The sequence below is a fragment of the Schistocerca gregaria genome, chromosome 5, assembly GCF_023897955.1.
Source record: "Schistocerca gregaria isolate iqSchGreg1 chromosome 5, iqSchGreg1.2, whole genome shotgun sequence".
Classification (NCBI taxonomy): Eukaryota; Metazoa; Arthropoda; class Insecta; order Orthoptera; family Acrididae; genus Schistocerca; species Schistocerca gregaria.
This window is the reverse complement of record NC_064924.1, coordinates 660,562,376-660,588,664: the sequence shown is the minus strand read 5'-3', so window position 1 is coordinate 660,588,664 and position 26,289 is coordinate 660,562,376. Positions and strand designations below refer to the sequence as shown.

General features: G+C 45.3%; 1 protein-coding gene across 2 annotated transcripts in view; it reads right to left on the bottom strand.

Moving 5' to 3' along the window:
* The window catches only part of LOC126273192 (uncharacterized), a 416,556-nt gene that overhangs the window by 5,735 nt on the left and 384,532 nt on the right, over nucleotides 1-26,289 (bottom strand). For both annotated transcript variants that reach the window (XM_049976716.1, XM_049976717.1), the window contains exons 4-7: nucleotides 20,815-20,992; nucleotides 8,210-8,288; nucleotides 6,584-6,647; nucleotides 2,214-2,483 (exon numbers count right to left, since the gene is read on the bottom strand). In XM_049976716.1, the coding sequence (XP_049832673.1) occupies nucleotides 2,214-2,483; nucleotides 6,584-6,647; nucleotides 8,210-8,288; nucleotides 20,815-20,992 (591 nt within the window). The remainder of the gene's footprint in view (nucleotides 1-2,213; nucleotides 2,484-6,583; nucleotides 6,648-8,209; nucleotides 8,289-20,814; nucleotides 20,993-26,289) is intronic.

Sequence of the window (26,289 nt, the reverse complement as noted above, 5' to 3'; positions counted from 1 at the left end):
CCTTTGGTGGTTCTGGAGGGGATGCTAACAAGTAGTTGGTACGTGTAGAACATTTTTAGCCTCTTTATTTTGCTGTTCTTGCAACAGGAGAATGATGCACTGTTCCAACAGCATAATACTCCCCTACACTCTGCCCATGACACACAACGTTCCCTGCCAGACGCACGGCACACTTCCCCGGCAAGAACGAGCTTCAGATTAGTCTCCAAGCGAGCACGTGTGGGGTATAATGGGACGAGAAGTGACTCATGTGACTTGTAAACCAACAACTCTCAGAGAACTACTTGAACAACTCGAGCAGATATGGAGTAACGTGTTGTTGTGGTCTTCAGTCCAGTGACTGGTTTGATGCAGCTCTCCATGCTAGTCTATCCTGTGCAAGCTTCTTCATCTCCCAGTACCTACTGCAACATACGTCTTTCAGAATCTGTTTAGTGTATTCATCTCTTGGTCTCCCTCTACGATTTTTACCCACCTTGGTGCCCTCCAATAGTAAATTGGTGATCCCTTGAATGGCATAACGTATCCCAGGAAAATAATCGCCACCTGTGCAATCAAGTGGATGCCATAGTTAGCGCCTGAATTGCCACTACAATTGAAGGCTACACCACAAACGAATATGGATGTTGCAGCCTGACTGGACACTTGGTACTTCAGAACCGTTTGTGCTGTTCACCCTTAAATGTAATTATTTCATGTACTCCACTGTAGCAACAATGATGCTGTAGTATACAGAGAAGTTGCAGCATTAGAAAATTGCAGCGAAATGCAGGAAGATCTGCAGCGGATAGGCACTTGGTGCAGGGAGTGGCAACTGACCCTTAACATTGACAAATTTAATGTATTGCGAATACATAGAAAGAAGGATCCTTTATTGTATGATTGTATGATAGCGGAACAAACACTGGTAGCAGTTACTTCTGTAAAATATCAGAGTATGCGTGCGGAACGATTTGAAGTGGAATGATCATATAAAATTAATTGTTGGTAAGGTGGGTGCCAGGTTGAGATTCATTGGGAGAGTCCTTAGAAGCTGTAGTCCATCAACAAAGGAGGTGGCTTAGAAAACACTCGTTCGACCTATATTTGAGTATTGCTGCTCGGTGTGGGATCCGTACCAGGTCGGGTTGACGGAGGAGACAGAGAAGATCCAAAGAAGAGCGGCGCGCTTCGTCACAGGGTCATTTAGTAAGCGTGACAGCGTTACGGAGATGTTTAGCAAACTCAAGTGGCAGACTCTGCAAGAGAGGCGCTCTGCATCGTGGTGTAGCTTGCTGTCCAGGTTTCGATAGGGTGGGTTTCTGGATGAAGTATCGAATATATTGCTTTCCCCTACTTATGCCTCCCGAGGAGATCTCGAATGTAAAATTAGAGAGATTAGAGCGCGCACGGAGGCTTTCCGGCAGTCGTTCTTCCCGCGAACCATACGCGTCTGGAACAGGAAAGGGAGGTAATGACTGTGGCACGTAAAGTGCCCTCCGCCACACACCGTTGGGTGGCTTGCGGAGTATAAATGTAGATGTAGTTGTAGAACAGTAAGTCTTGAGTGAACTGGAAACCTCTAAAAGGTAGTCCTTTTTTTTCTGCAATGTGCACGCTTCAGTGAACAATCTTCTTCTTCTAAACTTACGTTGCATGGCTCATTTGGCATATGAGAGTAGCTCAATCTAGTAGCCAAAACCAACAAAAGTGTCTCCTTACCAGGGAAACTTGCTCAACACAGTCGAGTCCGAATCTCTTCTTTAATATTATTTTTTATACATCTCCCCTATCCCACTTCCCATTTCGCGGCCTTCTAGTACAGTCTCCTTTTCTCTTCCTTCTCCCTCTTCTACTCACCTCCTACTTCTCACTCGCTCTTTCCAGTTCTTTCGTTCTCCTTCACATTTTTTGTGCGTCACAATAGTGTGCATCCAGGGGAAAGAATGTCCAGGGAAGCGCCCTGGCTGCCGTACCATAGTTACACCCCTGTCAGTGGGTTTTTTTTTTAATTTATAGGACTTAACTGGTAAGGTCATCAGTCCCTAAGCTTAAACACTACTTAACCTAAATTACCCTAGGGACAAACACACACACACACACGCCCGAGGGAGGACTCGAACCTCCGCCGGGACCAGCCGCACAGTGCACGACTGTAGCGCCATAGAGCAGCTCGGCTACTCGCACGTGGCGCTGCCAGTGGTAGTGGCGTGCTGAGGAGATCGACGACCCACCTTGCGCGAGGTGGGAGCGGACTGCGGCGCCGGCCTGAACTCGGCGTTGCGGCGCACGATGAAGTGGAGGTCTCCGTCGACGGGCCAGCACTGCTGCACGCGCAGCGGGCGGTCGTCCGGGTGCAGCTTGCGCTGGTACTCCTGAGCGCGCGACGACTCGTACAGCGAGAACTGCTCCACGCGCTCCTGCGAGCCGCAGCAGTTGAGCAGCATCTGCAGCAGCTCGTCCGCCGTCGTGCGCTCCGACACCAGCAGGCTCTTGTACTGCGACTGCAACACGACACGCAGCTGCCCTCAACACTGACGCCCGACCCCGTCTGGTATCCTATACAACACCAGTCTACATCTACACGAATGCTCTGCACCGATTTTACAGTCCATAGCAGATAGCACGAGGATCATTCAGTAATTAAAGAGACAAATTGGTCTGCGGAAAAAACTGTTAGCAGGACTAGTTTCGTACTTTTATGGCTTTAAGTTGGCATTACTGAGACGAACCCTGATCAGATGATTCATCAACTTGTTTTGTTGATAACCTCAAAAACACGTTTCAAGATGGCGAGTGCGCTTGAAACGTCCACGTTATTTGAACAACGTTCTGTTGTTCGTTTTTTACTTGCTGTACGGAAGCAGTGGTTGGGAAAGGAGTAAGACAGGGTTCTAGCCTCTCCCCGATGTTACTCAATCTGTATACTGAGCAAAAAACAAAGGAAACAAAAGAAAAATTCTGAGTAGGTATTAAAATCCATGGAGAAGAAATAAAAACTTTGATGTTTGCCGATGACATTGTAATTCTGTTAGAAACAGCAAAGGACTTGAAAGAACAGTTGAATAGAATGGACAGTGTCTTGTAAGGAGGATAGAAGATGAACATCAACATACGCAAAACGAGGATAATGGAATGTAGTCGAAATAAATCGGGTGGTGCTGAGAGAATTAGATTAGGAAATGAGACACTTAAAGCAGCAAATGAGTTTTGCTATTTGGAGAGCAAAATAACTGATGATAGTCGAAGTAGAGAGGATATAAAATGTAGACTGGCAATGGCAAGGAAAGCGTTTCTGAAAAAGAGAAATTTGTTAACATGGAGTATAGATTTAATGGTCAGGAAGTCGTTTCTGAAATTATTTGTATGGAGTGTAGCCATGTATAGAAGTGAAACATGGACAATAAATAGTTTGGACAAGAAAAGAATAGAAGCATTCTAAATGTGGTGCTACAGAAGAATGCTGAAGATTAGATCGGTAGATCACATAACTAATGAGGAGGTATTGAAAAGGATTGGGGAGAAGAGCAGCTTGTGGCACAACTTGACTAGAACAAGGGACATGTACTGCGGCATCAAGGGATCACCAATTTAGTATTAGAGGGCAGCGTGGAGGGTAAAAATCCTAGAGGAAGAGACGAATATACTAAGCAGATTCAGAAGGATGTAGGTTGCAGTAGGTATTGGGAGATGAAGAAGCCTGCACAGGATAGAGTAGCATGGAGAGCTGCATCAAACCATCTCAGGACTGAAGACCACCACCACAACACAACACACTTGCTGTAGGCAAGAAACCAGTGCATATGTACTATAGATTGTCTAACGTTTACGGTGAAGGTTGTATGAGTTCTGCAAATTCTCACAAGTGGGCAGAGCAGTTCAGAAACTGTCACGACTCAGTAACTGACTAACACCGTTCTGGCAGACCAGTTGCAGTTGAACTTCCTCATTTAAAAGTCGAATGGATGGCATTATTCGTGCCAACCGCTGTGTGACTGTGGAAGTCATAGTTGATACAGTTAAAGTTAGTACTAGCACAGTTAATAACATTATCTGTAACTAGCTGAAGTACCGCAAAACACATGCAAGATGGGTACCAAAGAAGTTGTCGCAGATACACAAGGAAACAAGGTTGAGAGTGTGCACAGAGCTTACGGGACGTTATGAAAAGAAGGCGAGCACTTCCTCAACAAAATTTTAACTTGTGATGATACTTCGATTCACTATTATGAGCCAGAGTCAAAAAGACAAGGCATGGGGTGGAAGCCCACCAACTCACCTGTCAAGAAAAAATTCACAACCCAAGCATTAGCAGCAAAAGTCATGTTGACGGCGTTTTTGGATGCCGAAGGTCCAGTTTTTTGTGATTATCTCGAAGAGCAGAGTACAATGAACAGCCAATACTACTCGGATTTAGTTTTAAACAAGCTGAAGCCAGGCATGAGAGAGAGAGAGAGACGTCATGGATCTCAGAGGAGCGGTGTGATTCTCCAGCAAGACAATGTATATCCTCATATTGCTCAACTAACCCGTGAAACAATCGACAAAATCGGCTGTAGTACTGCCTCATCCCCCTTACAGTCCTGATTTAGCGTCTAGTGATTTCCATTTGTTTGCTGCACTGAAGGAGGCATTATGTGGGAAGAGGTTCCAGGATAGGGAGGTTGTGGAAAAGTTTGTGGGAAATTGGTTCAAACATCAAGATAAAGAGTTTTCTGCAGCCAAAATAAAAACGCTTGTAGCACGTTGAAACAAGTGCGTACACGTTCAAGACGATTGAAAAGTAGAAAAAGTAGTGTTTTGTAGTAATAAATGCTTTTTTCTCCAGACAAATTTGTCCCTTTAATTATTCAAGGACCCTCGTACATTTCACGAATATTATCGATTTTTCTTCCCGAAGGTGAGTACCGTATACAGGTAAAGCGGAAAAACATCATTCCCTAAATCACAACGTGGACGAAATGATCGTACGGACTGTAATTGAAGAGGATTTTGACGAAAAATAAGAGGACGGCGACTGCAAAAGTCTCTGCAGAACTGAATGTCACACTCGCGAATCCTATTAGCACCAAGGCGATGGGAGTGCCACGTGCAAGCAACTGTACGGCGAGCTGGTCTCCCGAAACCAATCATTAGTGATGCAAATGTCAGTAACAGGAAAACTTTGTGCCGAAGCCGTAAAACCTGGACTGTGGAGCAATGGCGGAAAATCATTTGGTCGGATGAGTCTTGTTTCTCACTGTTTCAACTTCTGGTCCAGTTTGCGTCCCAAAAATGAAACATGGCATGGGTGATTACCACCGCAACCATATCCGGATATTCCATGGGCTCCATGGGTGCTCTGCGTATGTTTTGGAAGCATTAAACTAAAAGTTTAACTCTTTCATCAGCTTTGTATTTCTTAAAACATTTCAAGGTCATGTTACTGATAAGTATTGTATGACCATTTTGATTAGCCAGTCCACACCATGGAACAATGTTTGTACCCAATAGTGATGCTGTGTTCCAAGACCACGGGGCCCCTGTTTACACAGTTCACATCATCCACGGCTGGTTTTGCGAGCACGAGGATGAATTGTCGAATCTTGCCTGGCCATCATAGTCACCAGAGCGAAATATTACTGAACCTTTGCGGTCTATCTAGGAGAGAACGGTGTGATGGTTGTCTACCTCCATCACTATTATCTTAACTCGCCACTATTTTGCAGGAATGATGGCCTAAAGTTTCCATGAAAACTTGTGGTTACCCATTTCTGGAAGCTCTTTTGAACGTCTACGACTTTCCTGCGCCGTACTGGGGTGGTAATGCGCTGTGTTTCCGATTTTTCCACATTTTTTTCACCCTCTGTAGTAATAAATACTTTGTGTGCAACGCCTGTAGTACTCCACGTGTAAATCAAACTGGCTGTGTATAAGGGACACCTGATTTTTGGATGACGGTGTGTCTGCCTTAGCTGCAGAGGCTAAGATTGGTTCGTTGACAACGATTTGAAGCTTTTGGGAATAACTACGGGTTCTATACATTTTTTTAATTTAAATGTTCCCATAATATTACCAAACATGGAGCTGTGGTGCAACCTAGCTCATTATCCGTTACCGCATAATATTCTCATGGACACTACGAGAAAGTAATTGGAGGAAACATCATTGGCGTCGAAAGTGTAATTCGATCCTGCAGACGTGTTCATCGCCTACTCGGTTAAGGCGAGTGCTTGCGCTGGGTTCGAATCCCAGTCGGGCACTGATTTTCTATTGTCACGATGAGTAAAGTTGTGTGTTTTCTTGCGCTACAGTGGATACAGTACGCCAAACCGAAATTCGTTGGTAACTATTGAGAAGCAGTGTATTTTTCATTCAGTTACAAACGATCCAAGTCTGCAGCTGCACAAAACAACTGCTGTACTATTCTTCGCAACCTTACTTTAATGCACTGCAATATTCATAATTTACTGAAGCAGTTATCTGGGAGAAGTTATTCTTCCTGCAGAATGAAAGCTGTTACTAAAACTATCAGTGTAAAATTTCACAAGAACGGACCAGTCCCGCCACGTACAGCTACACTAGCGCGTATTTTCTTGTTCTGTTCTGTTAGCGATGTACTTACCCCCGGCATCAGAACACTGTCGTAGACTTTCACGAGCCCTCCACGACGAGTCTGCAAGCAGAACCTGTCGAGAGAAACAAAGAAGCGCGTCAGTAATGATGGCAGATGAATGGGAGGGAGTACTCCACCTACACAATCTGAAAACGCGAAGCGAAGATTCAGTCTAAGCTGTTCTTAAACTGAAAGTAGATTTCATTGTTTCATTCCCTTTGTTTCTTTCACCTTTCAATCAACACACGAAGCAGAAAGTGATAAAGCTCTTGTCAGGTGGAGAATGTTGAGTAGCCAAATAGGCCATAACTTTCACGAAGTAATAATTCCGGTATTCGGTTGAAATGAATAAGTGAAACCAAGGACAAATTTTTGTTACCGGATGACGTCGTCACGAATGATGGCCAAATGTCTCGACCACAGTCCCGCATTGCTCTGTGAGTTGATTTTGAAGATTTAATACTTCTGCTTTACTGATAGGATTTGATGGAGAGACTTGCAACATTTAACTCTGGGCAATGGTCACGACTGGATAAATGTGCGTAGGACATTTATCATAGTCTGTCCCTTAGATTAAAATAAAGATGGGTGCCAAAATATCACCCAAATTTACAGTAACAATCTAACCAAATATTCGCTACAAACCTCACGTTGTAAACATTGTTTTTATGTAACAGTCCGCAGATGGCATATGGAATTCAATTCGCGATACTTTCTTTCCATAACCCTTCATTAGCATATTTTGTCCAACTGTTGTAATAAGAGAGAAACAGGGAGATAACATTGAGAAAACGGTTGTGGCACTGTAGGTAAAAACGTCAAACGGTAGCTGATCGCTAACACTTACCGGTGGCAGGTAATTTTGTGCCGTGCGGTTTGCATAAAGCAGTAGGCGTTCGCCAGCATTTCCAACGAGGCGCTAACGAACGATCCGGCCAACACTCAAAAGTATTATGTTTGATGATCTTTTTCCTTTCGTGTGCAAGTTAAACGCATGTGTAAGATTAGGTGAGGAGCGTAAGCTGCCTCAGTTATAAATTTGCAACGGATAAAGTCATGGGGAGTGATGAGAACTATGTGCAGGATGAATCGGTACCATCCTGAAGTGGAAGGGACTTATTTCAGATTACTCTTCAAGCAAAGTACATATCTTAAATGTCACAGAATCCTCATAACATTTACTTTCGATGCTACATAACACGTTTCGCTTATTAAATGTCTAGCGTCAGACCCTAGACTTAAGAGCGCATTCAAGTCTGAAACGATGTGTGCCTGTATACAATTCTAAATCTCTGCCAAGATATTGCTGCCACGTTATCCTTCGCATAAATGGCTGGATACACAGATTTTTTAGCAGTCAAGGCATATTCGCACCATTTTTGGTAGTTCACGTTATCCAATGAAGCAGTAATAGGACGATGTAAGACGTGTGTTATGGGTAAGTTACACTGCGTTCTAATGAGGCGTACAGTAACAGAGCAAAACTATTTACCAGAGGGGAGTTTAATATTTGACAGACTTTCAGCTTCGGCGGCGTTTGTTGAAAAGCAGAGAGTTAGTCGTCAGTCTAATTCTTGAGTACTCTGTGGCAGGTTAGCTGGACAGAGGAGACTTAAAAGAGAATTGTGAACTCACCTGGAGTCTCCGCGAGGGTGGCAGGACTGCAACGCCGCTGGCCTAGCCTCCTCGTCCAGCACCAGTACCGTCCGGACGCCTGGAACAGGGAGCAGAATCTCACTTTCCGCTCGTCTATTACAACCTTCATAGTTATCACTAGTAATATGTGAACTGTAGTAGTCAACAAGAAGATGCCTTTTTGCATACTGCAAATGAATTTTTGTCATGTTTGAAGATCATGTAGTTTTTTCCCCACTTGGAAAACCAGTTGAAAGTCACCCTTTCTTCGTGTAGAGTCTCAGTAATTTCCTAACATTCGTTTCTGGAAATGCTGCCAACTTCGATGATCTTTTGTTTTTAGTTGTTTTCTGTCTGTTTGTGTGTTTTTATGGAAGTGTGTGCGTGTGTGTGTGTGTGTGTGTGTGTGTGTGTGTGTGTGGACGCAATACGTAAGGAAGTTTTTCTATAAATGACATCCAAGTAAATTTTTTACTGTAAATGCTGTTTCATTTTATTGCAAAATATTTAAATAAACTGTTTTAAATTTAAAAATCAGTATGTGAAAGCGATAAGGCACGTAATATTTCAGGACACCCAATCAGGATATCTCTTTGAAAGGTGAAACACGTCTTGATGTATAAATTAATTCTTGTAAAGCACACAAAGAGAATTTTTTATGAAATTTATTCGCAATTGTGGAAATATATAACATCCATACGGGGTCGTAGACAGTATGACACATGGAAATTTAGGCTGGTCCTTGAAGTGTACTCGGGTAGCCGAAGTGGTTCAGGTAACTGCTCGCGACAAGTGGGAAATCCGGGTTTCGAGTTCCAGTCGGGCACAATTTTTCATGTATAACCAATAGGTAATATATTAATACCTATTGCAGCTAGTGGCAGAAAGATTCAGTAATTGCGAATAAATTTCATAAATTTAGTAGAGCCACAAGATCACCACCACACATTGTTAAAAATAAGTGAAGTACTTTTCTTGCTAACTACTATGATTTATCTACAGTTGCTGCGAAAAATTTCCACCACAAGAAAATACATGAAATGTCGCACAATATTTTTCTGTGAGAGTCCATTGCTAAAATGTAAACTCTGTAGCTGTAAAAACTACCTTCAGCTGCAGTAAGAACCCTGCAAAATGAGGTATGAGACAAAAATTCGAATATTCAGTGACTCAGTCATGGTTAAGCTACACGAACGAAAAGGTAATAGTATAGATGAGAGATGTACTTATCATAGAAGTTTATTGTAAGTTGTGAATGTAGAGAACAAAGAACTGATTACTTTTTCCATCACCATATAACATGAGGCTGTGGTACAACGTATTTTACAAGCACATTGCTATCTTCGTTGTGAATTACTTTTTTATTATTGCCCTCATTTGTGTACTCTCGAAAACAATGGTTGTATATTTATTAACTAATTTTGTAGTTGAATGATCACTTGTGACTACTTAAAACGTCCAAGATAACGGCTTTTAAGAACGAATTCTTTTTTCGATCGAACCGAACTTCAGTATGTAAAACATTCTTGGTTTTCTTGCCACGTAAATTCGGGATAAAATCTCAAGCTTTCGACGATTACCTCCATCGTCATCGTCAGGAGCAACTGACTGACGACTGACGATTTTACATATAAGTGTTGTCGCGATAGACTTCGTTCCCGAACCGAACTTCAGCTTGCCACTCGTTCCTTTACATTGCTTCAACCACCAAGAGGCACTCCAACAACGCTAGGGGATTAACACACCCGTAAGAATGAGTATACCTCGGTAAAAAGATCATCAGTTTACTGGTAATACGTTTAAAACTGACGACTTTGTAATTAACGTTTCACTTTGGGTCACTACAAGGTTTATAACCAAGGACATTGTGACAGTACTGTTGCAAGGATTAGCTCAAAGGGAAATAACCATGAAACCTGAAATACACTCGAAAAAAAAAAAGACGAACCAAGAAGGAATCAGCCAAATGAGACTGAAATCGACAGATATGACGTTCATTTACAGACAAACAAATGATTATAATTTCAGAAAAACTGAATGATTTATTCAAGAGAAAGAGCTTCACAAATCGAGCAACTATTAACGCGTTGGTCCATCTCAGGCCCTTAGGCAAGCAGTTATTCGGCTTGGCATTGATTGACAGAGTTGTTCGATGTCCTCCTCAGGGATATCGTGCCAAATACTGTTCAGTTCGCGCGCTAGGCCATCAAACTCCCGAGCTGGTTGGAGGGCCTTTCCTATAATACTCCAAACGTTCTCAGTTAGGGAGACATTCGGCAACCTTGCTGGTTAAGGCAGTGTTTGGCAATCACGAAGACAAGCAGAAGAAACTCTCGTCGTGTGAGGGCAGGGGTTATCTTGCCCAAATGTAAACCCTAGATGGCTTGCCACAAAGGGCAACGAAACGGGCCGTAGAATATCGTCAGCCGGCCGCTGTGGACGAGTGGTCCTAGGCGCTTCAGTCCGGAACCGCGCTGCTGCTACGGTCGCAGGTTCGAATCCTGTCTCGGGCATGATTGTGTGTAGTTCTAAGTCTATGGGACTGATGACCTCAGATGTTAAGTCCTATAGTGCTCAGAGCTATTTGAACCATTTGAGAATATCGTCGACGTACCACTGTGCTGTTAGGTTCCCGCGGATGACAACCAAAGAGGTCGCGCTGTGAAAAGAAATTGCACCTCAGGCTGTCACTCTTGGTTATATGGCGAGCGACAGTCAGGTTGGTATCCCACTGCTGTCCGGGACGTCTCCAGAAACGTCTTCACTGGTCAGTGGGGCTCTATTCGGAGTCGGAATCATCACTGAATACAGCTCTATTACAGTCAGCAAGGTTCCTAGCCGAAGGCGTGTCTGGAAACGCCCCGAACAGCGGTCGACTCAAAACAAGCCGCTTGGAGTAATCGGGGAAACGCTCGAAATTTGATCAGGAGCAAAGTCAATATTCAACGATGTTGGTAGGGATGGGTGGAACCATGGCCGAACACAAGGTTGTGAAGGAAGCAGTCGAGTTAGAGAGACGAGAGAACCTGAGGACGTGAGGACCGAGCCCTTGTCAGAGAGGCAAAGCCCAGGATTCATCAATGACGTGCAGCTGGTACTTCAGAGACCACAAGGACCATTAATAGGAGGATTAGAGAAAGGGGGCCGAGATCACGGCGCCCCCTGCGTCGACTTCCATCGACATCTGTACACCAACAAGTCCATTTGCTGTGGTGACGGGTGCATTCGGCCTGGAATCTCATTGGCTGGAATAGAATTGCGCTCGAATGGAGCCCCGATGACCAGCTGCAGATGACAACCAATGAGGTCTGGCTATGAAAAAAAATGGAACGCCAGACCATCACTCCTGCTTGTTGGGCCACATGGCGGGTGACGGTCAGGTTGGTATCACACACTTGTCCGGTGCACATCCAGACACGTCTTTTCTGGTCATCGGGGCTGATTTCGAAGCCAGACTTAGCACTGAAGACAATTCTAGTCCCAGATCACCAGCAAAGACGTCTCTGGAGGCGCCTCAGGCAGCGATGGGGTACCAACCTGACTGTCACTCGCCATAAGATCTGGAACGATGGTCTGGAGTGCCATATCTTTTCATAGCAGGACCCCTTTGCTTGTCATTCGTGGCACCCTTACAGCACACCGGTACGTCGTCGATATTCTAAGCCGCGTTTTGTTGCCCTTCATGGCAAGTCACCCTGGGCTTACATCCAGCGAGATAACGCCCTCCTGCACAGGCGAGAGATTTTGCTGCTTGTCTTCGTGTTTGCCAAACCCTACCTTGGGCAACAAGTTCCCTGGATCTCAGCTCAATTGAGAACATTTGGAGCATTATGGGGAGGGCCCTCCAATCAGCTAGCGATTTTGACCATCTAACGCTCCAGTTGGACAGAAACTGGCACACTGGCCCTAAGGAAGGCATACAACACCTGCATCAATCAGTGCCAAACCGAATAACTGCTTGCATTGCGGTCAGAGGTGGATCAAAGCGTAATTGACTTGCTGTGGAAGAAATCATCCAATTTTTCTGAAATTGTAATCGTTGCCCTTTATCATTCCTGGACATCGTGGTTAAAAGGAGAGCGGGTGGCACCCTGGGTCATGGGGTATACAGGAAGTGAACGCACACTCAGCTGTATTTGCATGCCAATAGGTGCCAGCACCCTTCGTAGAGGAATGGGGTGCTAAAAATACTGGTGCACAGGGCGCGCACCATCTCGGACGCAGAGAGTCTGCCCCGTGAGCTGGAACACTTCAAAACTGTATTTCGGAAAAACGGGTACTCGTGTGGAGATGGACGAAGTCGCGGAGGAAGAGATAGCCACTGCCCATGTACCGTATACTGGCGCACTATTGGGGAATATAGGACGAATATTGAGGAAACACCGAGTACGAACTGTCTTTTGCCCGCCCAATAAAACACGAGCATTATTGTGAAGTATCAAAGACGATCTCGGTTTGCGGAAGGCCGGCATGTACCAGATTCCCTGTGAGTGTTGGAAGACTTACGTTAGACAGACGGTGCGCACCATCGAAGATCGTTGCCGAGAACATGAGACACACACTCGACTAATGTACCCCAACAAGTCGCCAGTCGCAGAGCACACTGTTTGTCTGAAAATCACGAATTGGACTACCACATACCAGGGTTTGCCTTCTAAATGCTGGGACAGCGTCGTTAGAGCGACTATCGAAATTCGTACCAGGGACGGACTCCTCAGAACCTCAGCAAGGCATGGGAACCGGCACTGAGTCTAATTAAAAAGAGGCTCAGCAAAGAAAACGAACGAGCGACCAGGGTGGACGAGGCAGTTAGACGGACGCCACCACAGACGCCGACGGCAGCCTCTCAGCGACCGCCGACGCACGGCAGCGGGAGCGGAGCTCAGTTCGTCAGCGCACCTGACGACGGCGACACGTCTGATCGCCGAAGTATGGTGCCCGTTGGACACTATGGACGGGCAGTACACCCGTGGGCTGTTCGAGCAAGAAATACGCTGGGAGAAGTCGAAGAATCACATTGTAATCGTTTGTTTGTCTCTAGATGTGCGTCACATCTACCGATTTACGTCCCATTCGGATATTCCTTCGCGATACGTCTGTTTTGTTTTAGAGTGTATAACCGCTTAGTGAAAAGCGGGAATAATCAATGAACAGCCGCGACAGACTTAATTTTTCGCAGTCAGTTTTGTGGCTGTCGCCTTGCACGTGAGAACAGCAGAGCGTGCTGACGACTTCACGGGACAGGAAGTGAAGAGCAATGGGGAGGGGGGGGGGGGGGCGGCTTTCGGCGGAGCGTGTGATAATAAAACGCCTTCCTTGCAGGAGGCAGCTGGCCGGCCGGCGATATTACTCATCTTACGGGCCCGATTTAGGGAACGTGAGTCGGCACTGGCGCCCTCAAAGAGGCCCTGTGTAGCCGCCGCCGCCGGCGGAAGCACAAACGCCGCTGTTCACCCCGCCACGCCGGCTTGGCCTCGCTTGGCCCAGCTCACAGCGCTGACGAGGAGAAGAGTCTGGCTGCGGTACGACGCTCTCCTCGAAAGTCCAACCTGCCGCAGTCGGCGGATTCTCCAGCGGAAAACTACAGTCATGGAAATACAGTAGGTGGTGACAAACTACGATGGTGTGTCGGGATAGTAAATCACCCACAGCGCCGATACGAATAAGTGCGATGATGTAGCGTCAGATAACCATGATCTTGGTAATGAAGCTTCCCGTATGCCATGAATCTACTCTGGGGAAATAAAAAAATGTTACACTCCGCACGGTCTACGACAGGGCAAAATGTATCCATACAGCAGACTACTTTCAACCAAGCAAACGGCTGACGCAGCCCCGCAGTGCATGCCACACTTGTGTAGTCGTGTGGCAGCCGTGAAGCAACAGCCCGTCGGACGTGGGTACCGTGGAACAGCAGAATGGGCCGCATGGGGAAGGAAACGACCATTGAGGAACGAAACATCGTTGTCGCCCAATATCTTCAAAAAATGGCTCTGAGCACTATGAGACTTAACATCCGAGGCCGTCATCCCCTAGAACTTAGAACTACTTAAACCTAACCAACCTAAGGGCATCACACACATCCATGCCCGAGGCAGGTTTCCAAACTGCGACCGTAGCGGTCGCGCGGTTCCGCGGCCGGCCCAATATCTTCAACACAAGTCGTACGACGAAATTGCGAACATCATAGGGCGAAGCCGAGAAACTGTGCAATCGCCGCGCGGGATTAGCCGTGCGGTCTGAGGCGCTGTAGTCCTGGACTGTGCGGCGGAGATTCGAGTCCTCCCTCGGGCATGTGTGTGTGTGTGTGTGTGTGTGTGTGTGTGTGTATGTGTGTGTGTGTGTGTGTGTGTGTGCTTGTCCATAGGATAATTTAGGTTAAGTAGTGTGCCTGATGACCTTAGCAGTTAAGTCCCGTAAGATTTCACACACATTTGAACAATTTTTGACTGTGCAATCTATCATTAAGAGACATACGGACAGACATGTAGTAATAAACAGTGAACGACACGGTCGTCCACAAAAGCTTACAACAAGACAGCCCAGAATGCTACTAAGAATCATCAAGAAAAACCCGAAAACGACAGCGTCGGCACTATCCGCATATGTACATAACTGACCACTTCCGAAAGGACATCACTCCAAGGGCAGTTCGTACCATTCTCAATCGTTCGTGCTTCAGAGCCAGGGTCCCGAGACAAAAGCCCTACATCAGCAAAAAGAACAGCAAGTGGTGGTTGGAATTCGCGAAACAGCATGTATCCATGACAGCAGACTTCTGGCATACTGTATTGTTTAGTCATGAAAGCAAATTTAATATCGTACACAATGATGGTAGGATCTTGGTCTGGAGAAGACCGAATACAGACCTCGACCGAAACAACATTCAACCCACGCTGAACCACGGAGGTGGTGGAGTGATGGTATGGGGCTGTATGTCAGCCTCCGGTGTCGGAAAATTAGTGTTTGTGGAAGGTACCCTGGACAGATTTGTGTAAATAAACATTCTCCAACAAAAGTTACAACAGAGTGTTGACACCTTTCGTCTTCCTAGAAATTATTACTTACAACAGGACAATGATCCCAAACATACCGCGCAAATTGTCCGGCTGTGGATGCTCTACAACAAGCCACACACTCTTAAAACACCAGCTCAGAGACCGGACCTGAATCCCATCGAACACTTGTGGAGTGAGCTGGAAACACGAGTGAGAAAACACGACATCCGTAGTATGGCCTCTTTGAAAGAGGCTCTCCTTCGAGAATGGCGAGGTATCACGTCGGAAACTACAAGAAAATTGGTCCATTCCATGCCACGGAGGTTGTGAGAAGTAATAAACATCGGAAGGGTGTGCATACGAAGTATTAAACACGTTCTGGCTTTGTTAGAAGTGTGATTTTCTGTTGGTATATGAATACTTAATTCCCAGCGCAGTAGAGAACTTGGCAGAGGTTTTTGTATTTTGTTTTGTAAAGGCTTGTTCATTCTCGTTCTATATACCAGCATAGCTGCATTGGCGACTGGCCAATGTCTATAGTGCATATCCACTAATTGGTTTCTTATTGTCAATAAAGGCAGGTTAGTTTTCCACGCTCTAGTGTATGAATAGTTATTTCTATTACTGTATATCCCCCTGCTCTGATGGTGAGTCCCACGATCAGAGCGTGGCTGTCGCAAGACAACCCGGCCACTCATTCAATCAGCGGCGTAACCACATAACGTAAATGAAATCATCTTGCTGTGAACGACATCAATGCTGCCAAATACTGTCTGAAATCCACCACATTTCCACGCTACGAAAAGAAAAAATTTATATCCGAACAAACAACAGCCTGTTTCGAAATTTACGAACTCAATTTACTACACAACGGTGCACGAAGGAAAGAAGAAAGATTAGGGTTTTGCATCGCATCGTTGAAGGCATCATAGACGGAGCACAAGCTCAGATAGGAAGAAATGGACGATGTACCTAAGAAAGGAACCATCAGGATAAAAAAGAAACGAGAGTGTGGCATTGTTGGCCGGGAGGCTCTATCGGGGAATTTCGGCCGACGAGTGCAAGACTTATTTCCGTCGACGCCACATTGGCCAACTTGAGTGACGGTTATGAGGATAAAATGATGATGATGACAACACAACACTCAGTCCACGAGCGGAGAAAATCTCCAAACCGGCCGGGAATCGAACCCGGGCCTGCTGCATGGGAGGCAAACACGTTACCACTCGTTTGTATAGGTCACTTGGAGCGTTCAGCAGTTATTAGTTTTCCGTGACTGTTGTAAGCATATTTTTGACTGTATTTAACAACTTCTACCGTTTTTGTGATATTTATAACATGAAAGTCTTTATAAATGCGTTTCGATGCCGCAAGGAAGCTAATATGTTTAGATTTATCGCACTAGGAAACATCGAATTATTTAAAATGGTTCAAATGGCTCTGACCACTATGGGACTTAACTTCTGAGGTCATCAGTCCCCTAGAACTTAGAACTACTTAAACCTAACTAACCTAAGGACGTCACACACATCCATGCCCGAGGCAGGATTCGAACCTGCGACCGTAGCGGTCACGCGGTTCCAGACTGAAGCGCCTAGAACCGCTCGGCCACTCTGGCCGGCAATTATTTAAAATTATGAAGTATTTCAATATGGCCATCTTTCATACCAGACACGTATTGTAGCGCAGGATTGAAGTCTGCCGCTTGATATCTTCTAGGGGGAGGGAGGGGGGGGGGGGGAACCCTACTATTGTCCGCTGCTGGTCGGTCCTTTGTCAACGCATGTGCCCCGCCTGGAGAGCCCGTGACTTCGGACCCCATCTACATCTACATCTACATCCATACTCCGCAAGCCACCTGACGGTGTGTGGCGGAGGATACCCTGAGTACCTCTATCGGTTCTCCCTTCTATTCTAGTCTCGTATTGTACGTGGAAAGAAGGATTGCCGGTATGCTTCTGTGTGGGCTCTAATCTCTCTGATTTTATCCTCGTGGTCTCTTCGCGAGATAAACGTAGGAGGGAGCAATATACTGCTTGACTCTTCGGTGAAGGTATGTTCTCGAAACTTTAACAAAAGCCCGTACCGAGCTACTGAGCGTCTCTCCTGCAGAGTCTTCCACTGGAGTTTATCTATCATCTCCGTAACGCTTTCGCGATTACTAAATGATCCTGTAACGAAGCGCGCTGCTCTCCGTTGGATCTTCTCTATCTCTTCTATCAACCCTACCTGGTGCGGATCCCACACTGCTGAGCAGTATTCAAGCATTGGGCGAACAAGCATACTGTAACCTACTTCCTTTGTTGTCGGATTGCATTTCCTTAGGATTCTTCCAATGAATCTCAGTCTGGCATCTGCTTTACCGACGATCAACTTTATATGACCATTCCATTTTAAATCACTCCTAATGCGTACTCCCAGATAATTTATGGAATTAACTGCTTCCAGTTGCTGACCTGCTATTTTGTAGCTAAATGATAAGGGACCTATCTTTCTATGTATTCGCATCACATTACACTTGTCTACATTGAGATTCAATTGCCATTCCGTGCACCATGCGTCAATTCGCTGCAGATCCTCCTGCATTTCAGTACAATTTTCCATTGTTGCAACCTCTCGATACACCACAGCATCATCTGCAAAAAGCCTCAGTGAACTTCGGATGTCATCCACCAGGTCATTCATGTATATTGTGAATAGCAACGGTCCTATGACACTCCCCTGCGGCACACCTGAAATCACTCTTACTTCTGAAGACTTCTCTCCATTGAGAATGACATGCTGCGTTCTGTTATCTAGGAACTCCTCAATCCAATCACACAATTGATCTGATAGTCCGTATGCTCTTACTTTGTTCATTAAACGACTGTGGGGAACTGTGCCAAACGCCTTGCGGAAGTCAAGAAACACGGCATCTACCTGTGAACCCGTGTCTATGGCCCTCTGAGTCTCGTGGACGAATAGCGCGAGCTGGGTTTCACACGATCGTCTTTTTCGAAACCCATGCTGATTCCTACAGAGTAGATTTCTAGTCTCCAGGAAAGACATTATACTCGAACATAATACGTGTTCCAAAATTCTACAACTGATCGGCGTTAGAGATATAGGTCTATAGTTCTGCACATCTGTTCGACGTCCCTTCTTGAAAACGGGGATGACCTGTGCCCTTTTCCAATCCTTTGGAACGCTTCGCTCTTCTAGAGACCTACGGTACACCGCTGCAAGAAGGGGGGCAAGTTCCTTCGCGTACTCTGAGTAAAATCGAACTGGTATCCTATCAGGACCAGCGGCCTTTCCTCTTTTGAGCGATTTTAATTGTTTCTATATCCCTCTGTCGTCTACTTCGATATCTACCATTTTGTCAAGTGTGCGACAATATAGAGAAGGAAGCACAGTGCAGTCTTCCTCTGTGAAACAGCTTTGGAAGAAGACATTTAGTATTTCGGCCTTTAGTCTGTCATCCTCTGTTTCAGTACCATTTTGGTCACAGAGTGTCTGGACATTTTGTTTTGATCCAACTACCGCTTTGACATAGGACCAAAATTTCTTAGGATTTTCCCACCCTCACGATGCATTTTAAAGATTCTCTCTGGTGGATTCCTCGCTCACACGCGTTGTGTTACAACAGCGGCCGTCGAGCACTGCTGACAGTGGTTATAAAAAAATCGCACGATATCAGCGGAAACAATCAGTCGCGAGTTCCGAAGCGTAACCAGCAGGCCAACAAGAACAATGTGTGTAGAGAGTTAAAAGTAATAGGGTAAAATGGTCGAATATCTCCTCGTAAGTTACAGATTCCTGTAGTCAATACTAAGAAATGCTTGAGGTGTCAAGAACTGGGCAAGCAACAATTCTACTATCTCGGCAGCCTCTTTAAGCGATGCACTGGAGTGCAGAAAAACATGTCTCTTGCAAAGACCGGAGGAAAAATTTTTTGGACACAGACAGACGAGGTGAAAACAGAGGTGCGAGGTATTATTTGCACAAGCATAGGCCACCTGGACAAGGCCCTAATAGAGACGTTTTGTTGTGCGTGACTGCATCTATGTCTCCACGGTGAAAAGTATTTAAACCGACAAACTCTGAGAGGTTGTAGGGGAGATCAAAACAAATATTTTTCGTTAATGTCACTTTTTCCTAGGAGGATTATTTAAACCGCTGGAGACCGTATTACGCTCTTCAGTAATTAGAGGGCGTAGTACGCTCTTCAGTTGTAGGCAACTGCTGTCCACCAGTGTAGTAGTGTATTGTCTCTGTTTACTACTGGAGCGATACACCTGGAGTGAGTACACTGATATGGTTAGTGCGTACTACGTAGCGCACCACAACGGACGAGCTGCACAGCGGGTTTATCAACAATATCCTAATCGCCGTATCCCGCATGATACGATCTTTGCTGCTGTGTACCAACGTCTGCCTGAGACCGGGTCATTTAGCAGATTACCTGAACAGGGACGCCGTCGCACGGTAAGAACGCTGCAATTTGAGGAAGCTGTCTTGCAACATGTGGAGCGGGATCCTTCTATCAGCTCTCGTGCAATTGCAAGTAACATGGGGACGAATCAGACGAATGTAAGAACAGTCCTTCGAGAGCAATTGTTACGTCGATTTCACTTACAGCGTGTCCACAACCTGGAACCTGTTGATTGTCCACCCAGAGCACAGTTTTCGCAGTGGTACCTGGAACAGTGTGAAATGCGTCCCACATTTCCACCCTCTGTGTTGTTTACCGATGAAGCAACGTTCGGGCGTGATGGAGTCTTCAACATGCACAATTCGCATGTTTGGAGTGGGATAACCCACATGCCACAGTTACTAGCGCTCATCAAGTGCAGTTCTTCGTTAATGTGTGGGTCGGTGTTGTTGGGGACTATTTAATTGGGCCGTATCTGCTACCTAGGCCGTTAAATGGCAGGCACTAATACAATTTTCTCGCCAGAGAATTGCCAGAATTGCTGGAAGACGTCCAGCTCCCTACAAGACAATTCATTTGGTTCTAACATGACGGGGCGCCGGCACATTTCAGTCATCGTATGCGTCTATTCCTGGACCGACGGTTCCGAGAAACGCGGATTGGCAGAGGTGGTCCTGTACCATGGCCTGCTGGACTTTTTTGTGTGGGGAGAGACGCACAACTATGTTTACGCATCTCCTGTTGCATCAGAAGAGGATCTGGTTGTCCGGATAGTAGCAGCAACAGGAACAATTCAGGATACTCCTGGGGTTTTTGCCCGTGTCAGACAGAACATGATCCGACGGTGTAACCTTTGTTTACGGTCAATGGAGGCATTTTTGAAAATATACTGTAATTGAAATTGAATTGTATTGATGTGTTGTCGCTTGCTCATAAAGAAATGGAAAAGTGTTTGTTGATTTAATTAATTTGCCGCCAGAGAAATCTTCCTCCCTCTGCCGGTTTAAATACTCATCATAGGAAAAAATGACATAGGGAAAAATATTTGTTTTTATGTCCCCTGCAACCTCCCACAGTTTGTCGGTTTAAGTACTTTTCACCCCAATGAACATGCTTGCTTAGCGAGGTGTGACCGCAAGCTGTCTTCAGACGAGACCTTGTACCCCTGGTGGGGGCGCTGCGGCTGCCCTTACCGGCCTTGCGGACTGTGACCTCCATGGTGAGGTAGAAGAGGTTGGGGTCGCGGTGGCGCATGCGGTACTTGTTGAGCAGTGCGGTCACCACCTCCCTGCACGTGGTCTGGAACGTGATGCTCAGCGTCTTGTACTCGATGTCCGGCCGGAGGCAGCGCGCGTACACTTTGATCGTGGTCTGCAACAGAGAGGAGGGGGCGCGGTCAGTCGGGAGCAGGTATACAGCGACACTTTTCGACACAAACAAACACAGTACTTGAGGCCCATAGCTCATGCCTGAACAACAAAGACAATACGTATTTGCGAAATATTTTACGGATTAACGCTGGACCAGAATTTAAACATAGATTTTTAACTTCCACGAGCAATGCTCTTACTAACTTATTCAGGCACTCCTTGAGATATAACTCTAGGCTTCCAAGGAGACCATGGGACCTGTTCATCATGGGTTTCGATGAGTGTTAGATATGCTGTAAAGGGACGGATCATAAGTAACTGGCTAGCGGCTTTTCATGCGACGGCTCCTAGTTTCCGACAAAATCGATTTTTTTTTTCATTATACACTACTGGTCATTAAAATTGCTACACCATGAAGATTACGTGCTACAGACGTGAAATTTAGCCAACAGGAAGAAGATGCTGTGATATGCAAATGATTAGCTTATTAGAGCATTCACACAATGTTGCCGCCAGTGGCGACACCTTCAACGTGCTGACATGAGGAAAGTTTCCAACCGATTTCTCATACACAAACAGTAGTTGACCGGCGTTGCCTGGTAAAACGTAGTTGTGATGCCTCGAGTAAGGAGCAGAAATGCGTACCATCACGTTTCCGTCTTTGATAAAGGTCGGATTCTAGCCTATCACGATTGCGGTTTGTCGTATCGCGACATTGCTGCTCGCGTTTGTCGATATCGAATGACTGTTAGCAAAATATGGAATCGGTGGGTTCAGGAGGGTAATACGGAATGCCGTGCTGGATCCCAACGGCCTCGTATCACTAGCAGCCGATGGTGTACTCAACGACGAACCTGGGTTCACGAATGGCAAAACGTAATTTTTTTCGGATAAATCCAGGTTCTGTTTACAGCATCATTATGGTCGCATCCGTGTTTGGCGACATCACGGTGAATGCACATTGGAAGCGTGTATTCGTCATCGCCATACTGGCGTATCACTCGGCGTGATGGTATGGGATGCCATTGGTTTTCACGAAAGAAAATCATGATACTTCCAACTTGCTAAAGAGTAATAGCGAAATCGTTTCCAGGGAAGATTCAATAAAAATACATTCTTCAGTTCTGCATCAATTAGGGCACCTGCATTCACAGAAATGATCAGATACGCATGGTTCTCATCGAATAATCTCTTTCAATTTACACAGACTGTGCTCCTCAGTATAACTTCGGGAAACTCCGAGTGTCTGCAAGGTAGTACCTTTCATTGTGTGTGCTTGGTGTTCAACAAATGTGATTTTCGGTTGCTCCAACGACAGATACCATGCGGAATCCTGTTCTAGTACAGAAAACTATGCAAGCGATAGCGACGAATGTGTAATCTACTCTACGAAATACACCTGTGTTGTAGTGACTGATGTATAAATGAAATTGCTACGGCGAGAATTAGTGCTTTTGTGTAATTTTGTCTGACATATACTATTTAATGATATTCTGTACGGCGAAACATTAAGAAAAGTACACCTGTAGGCTCTAAGCCTATACAATCAGCGTGGTAATCGTGGACTTACGCAGCTGCGCTACGCTCGCTTGATCGAAACGTGGCTGACGTTACGGGTATAGGAAGTATACATAAAACGTGAAAGTCGATTTTCTCGGTACCTAGGGGCCATCGCTTGAAAGGCCGCTAGCCAGGTGCTCTGCACATGTTCCTCTGCAGTATACCAAAGACTCGTTGAAATCCGCGATTAACAGGTCTGATGGTCTGATTGTTAGAGTAAAACTTCGTTGAAGCTTGGGAAAGCAGTCAGTGGAACTCTCAAGCTTTCACTCGGACCGCGAGGTTTGTCTGGGTAGCTCAGTTGGATATCGCCTGGGACAGGGGTTCAGTTGTTGATGTTGTCTGGCACACCGCTTTTGCGTCAGAAAGCAGCTCTGTGCAGATGCACCATGTCACTAGTGGAATCTCTGTCAGGCATGATAATCTCAAACAGGAAAATAATGCAACACTAGGAAAACTTCGCTTGTTGGATTTCTGAGAAACTGCAGGCAAGGAAAAAAAATCACGTTCTCAGAACAAAGCGACAATTTATGGACTCCAACAGTGGTTCTGGTGCTGGTAATTATTCTTTTTCACTCAAGATGAAGGTACTGGATACGTGCCTCGGAAACCGAGGTCGCTAATGGACGCCTGCCCGAAGGAGGTAAACTCGGAGATAGTCGCTTCAAACCCTGAGGGTGGAAGAAATTTTCATCGCCAATATTTGGCCACCAAGGGTAAGAGAAGTTGTGGCATGAAGATCCTAATCACCAGACTTTTTGCCAATGTCTTAGATTAAATTCCAAAGCAACTGTAATTTTTCATGAAATGAGGGTACGAGATACTTGATGTGGTCCGTTCTTTCAGAGGGGGATGTTGAGCTCTGCAGCCCTATTTGTATTCTTCGAGAGGAGAAGAATATCTGCCGATGCTAGGTTTCGCTCTCCCCCCTCCCCCCCCCCCTTCCACACACACACACATATTACACTACAGTACACTCAACAGATGCACACCGCGAGAAAAGGGCCCATTGTGTGCAGAGGCAGAGAACCGTTTGCGATTGGGATGCTGAACCACCCCAAGGGGTCTTCCCGCCAACAGCGATACTCGACGCTTTCTTACAGCATTGATATGAACTTTGCCGACCAACTTATATATAAATTGAGTGACTTAACATTTAAAAAGACGCAGTCTCTAAGCACATTACAGAATGACGGTTTTCTCCAAGAGGCGTCTGTGAAACATTCATTGATTGTATCCTCTCATGCTTTATGGATGCTGTGCCGTTCATAATTCATAGGCTTGTTGTTTCACCGATTGCCATCGACATTAAGAACGACGTAGCAAGTCATATGAAGAACTCACTTTGTGAGCGTTACGTTGTCACTCGCGTGGGTCTGATAATTGTGTTTGTTGCAGCTGTTGAAGTTATACATCAGTCTCCTAGATCATGATGATCTTCGTTTAGAACGGATGTTGTAAACGATCAGTTATCCACAGTAATGTAACTGATATTGGGCAGTACTGTAACAATAGTAATCGTGAGGCGCTAGAGATTCTATTTTTCGCACATTTTTAAAACAAGTTTTCGTTATTTGTTCCAGTGCAAATTATATCATAGTAGGCATAACGTTTAGTAAAGTATTTTTATCAAAATCCATCTGATATAGCCCTAGAGATACTACACTTCCAGCACTTCAGTATCTAATTACTCCATATCGTGTCTCTGTTCTCACAGTAGAGCATCTACGAGCAACTTCCGAAAATTTGTCAGCAAATATTAAGAATGTATTTATATTTGTCAGTGATGTAGATTTTCACATACAAGTGCGAACGTGTATGAGTGTGTGCTAAGAAGCTCACCAGGGTCACAGGTACAAAACAAAACCGAAGCGCCCTTGTCAGAACGCAGTTTACTTCGTACTAGTAAAATTAATCACTACTGCCGTCATTTCGGACACTGACGGTCAGTTGTCAATATTTTTTATGCCTGTAGACGACAGTCATGCATAGTGGGTGGAGAGCGAAAATAATGGATTTTGCAACCTGCCATTTCGTTTCATAGTAGGACCCCACTGGTTGTTATCTGCGACACTCTTACAGCACAGTGGCTCGTCGACAATATTCTGCGCCCCTTTTCGTTGCCCCTCGTGGCAAGCTATCCTGGGCTTACATTTGGGCAAGGTAATACCCACCCTCACGCGTCTATAATTTCTACTGCTCGCCAAGTCCTGCCTTGGCCGGCAAAGTCGCCGGATCTCTCGCCAGTTGAGAACTGATCGAGTAGGACCCTGCAACCAGCTCGAGATTTTGGCGATCTAAGGCGCCAGTTGGACGTAATCTGGCACGATTACCCTCAGGAAGACATCCAACTACTCTACCAATCAATGGCGAGTCGAATAACTTCTTGGATAATGGCAGAGGTGGACCAACGTGTTATTGGCTTTCTCAATTTGTGACGCTCTTTCGCCTGAATAGATCATTCAATTTTTCTGAAATTTTTGTCATTTGTTTGTGCATGTACATAACATCTACTGATTTCCGTCCTATTCGGATAATTTCTTTGTGGTGTGCCTTTTTTTTGTCTTAGAGCGTATTTTATTCTCAGACATTTACTGATGCTGCAGGCAGTGCTAGAATAAAAACTAAATTGTGAAAATCTCTTATGCTGTAACAGCCTGTAATCCGCAGTACAGCGAGACGCTTGCCGATTCGTTTACCTGTGTGTCTCCAGCTTGCACACGTGTTCATCCATAATGCATGCAGCTGTTCGCCGGGAGAAAAGCCTCGTTCAGCGGAAAGTAAAAACGGAATTTGCGACATTCATCTTTGTGCGTGCCATAAATCTAGTGACAATAACGCAGGTGTTCTGCAGTCTGTTATTTGCACTTACCGTCGGAGCGCATTAGTTAAAGGAACTCAGTAACAAAACTCTGCTTGTAAAATTAGTATTTTCAAGTAGCCTTAAAGTAGAGGTATTGACAACGCGCAGGGCTCTGCTCGAAACTTATATACGCACCTCATTATTATACTCTCTTTATGTAGTAGTTTTCTGTGTAATCTGTGAAACTATGCATCGTTCTATTGTACGGGCATTAAAAAGATTTGAGTGTTCGACGGAATGTGTACCTCAAATTCACATGGTGATTCTGAGTTAATTTCATTTATTATGGTTTATATTTCCATAAGTATTTCCTCTGAGAGAAGTAGTGCAGGAGGTTGCCTTTTTCAATATGAATCACTCTGAATCACGTCAACTCCGAATTGGACAACTTTTAGAAAATCACAACTTAAATAGTGACAGTCAAATCTGTCTGAAGGTCTGAGTAGATCCTAACTCATCTCTATGTTCACAAACGAAAACTCTAATCATTGTGCTATATATCTGATCAAAAGTATCCGGACATCTATTGGCGGATGTTAATATTGGGTGTTTTCACGATTCGCATTTATGACTGTTTGATCTCTTGGTTGATTGGTTGAGAGGAGGGGACCAAACCGCTAGGTCGTCAGTGTCGGATCAGGGAATGATGGGGAGTGAAGTCGACCGTGCCCTTTCAAAGGAACCGCCCGGCTTTTGCCTGAGCGATTGAGGGAAATCACGGAAATCCTAAATCAGTATGACCGGACGAGCGTTTGAACCGTCTTCCTCACCAATGCTAGTCCAGTGCGCTAACCACTGCTCCACCTTGCTCGGTGTTTGAACTCTGCTGAGAACACTTTCAATTGGGAGTTTGAATGTCTGTGGAGGAATTGCGG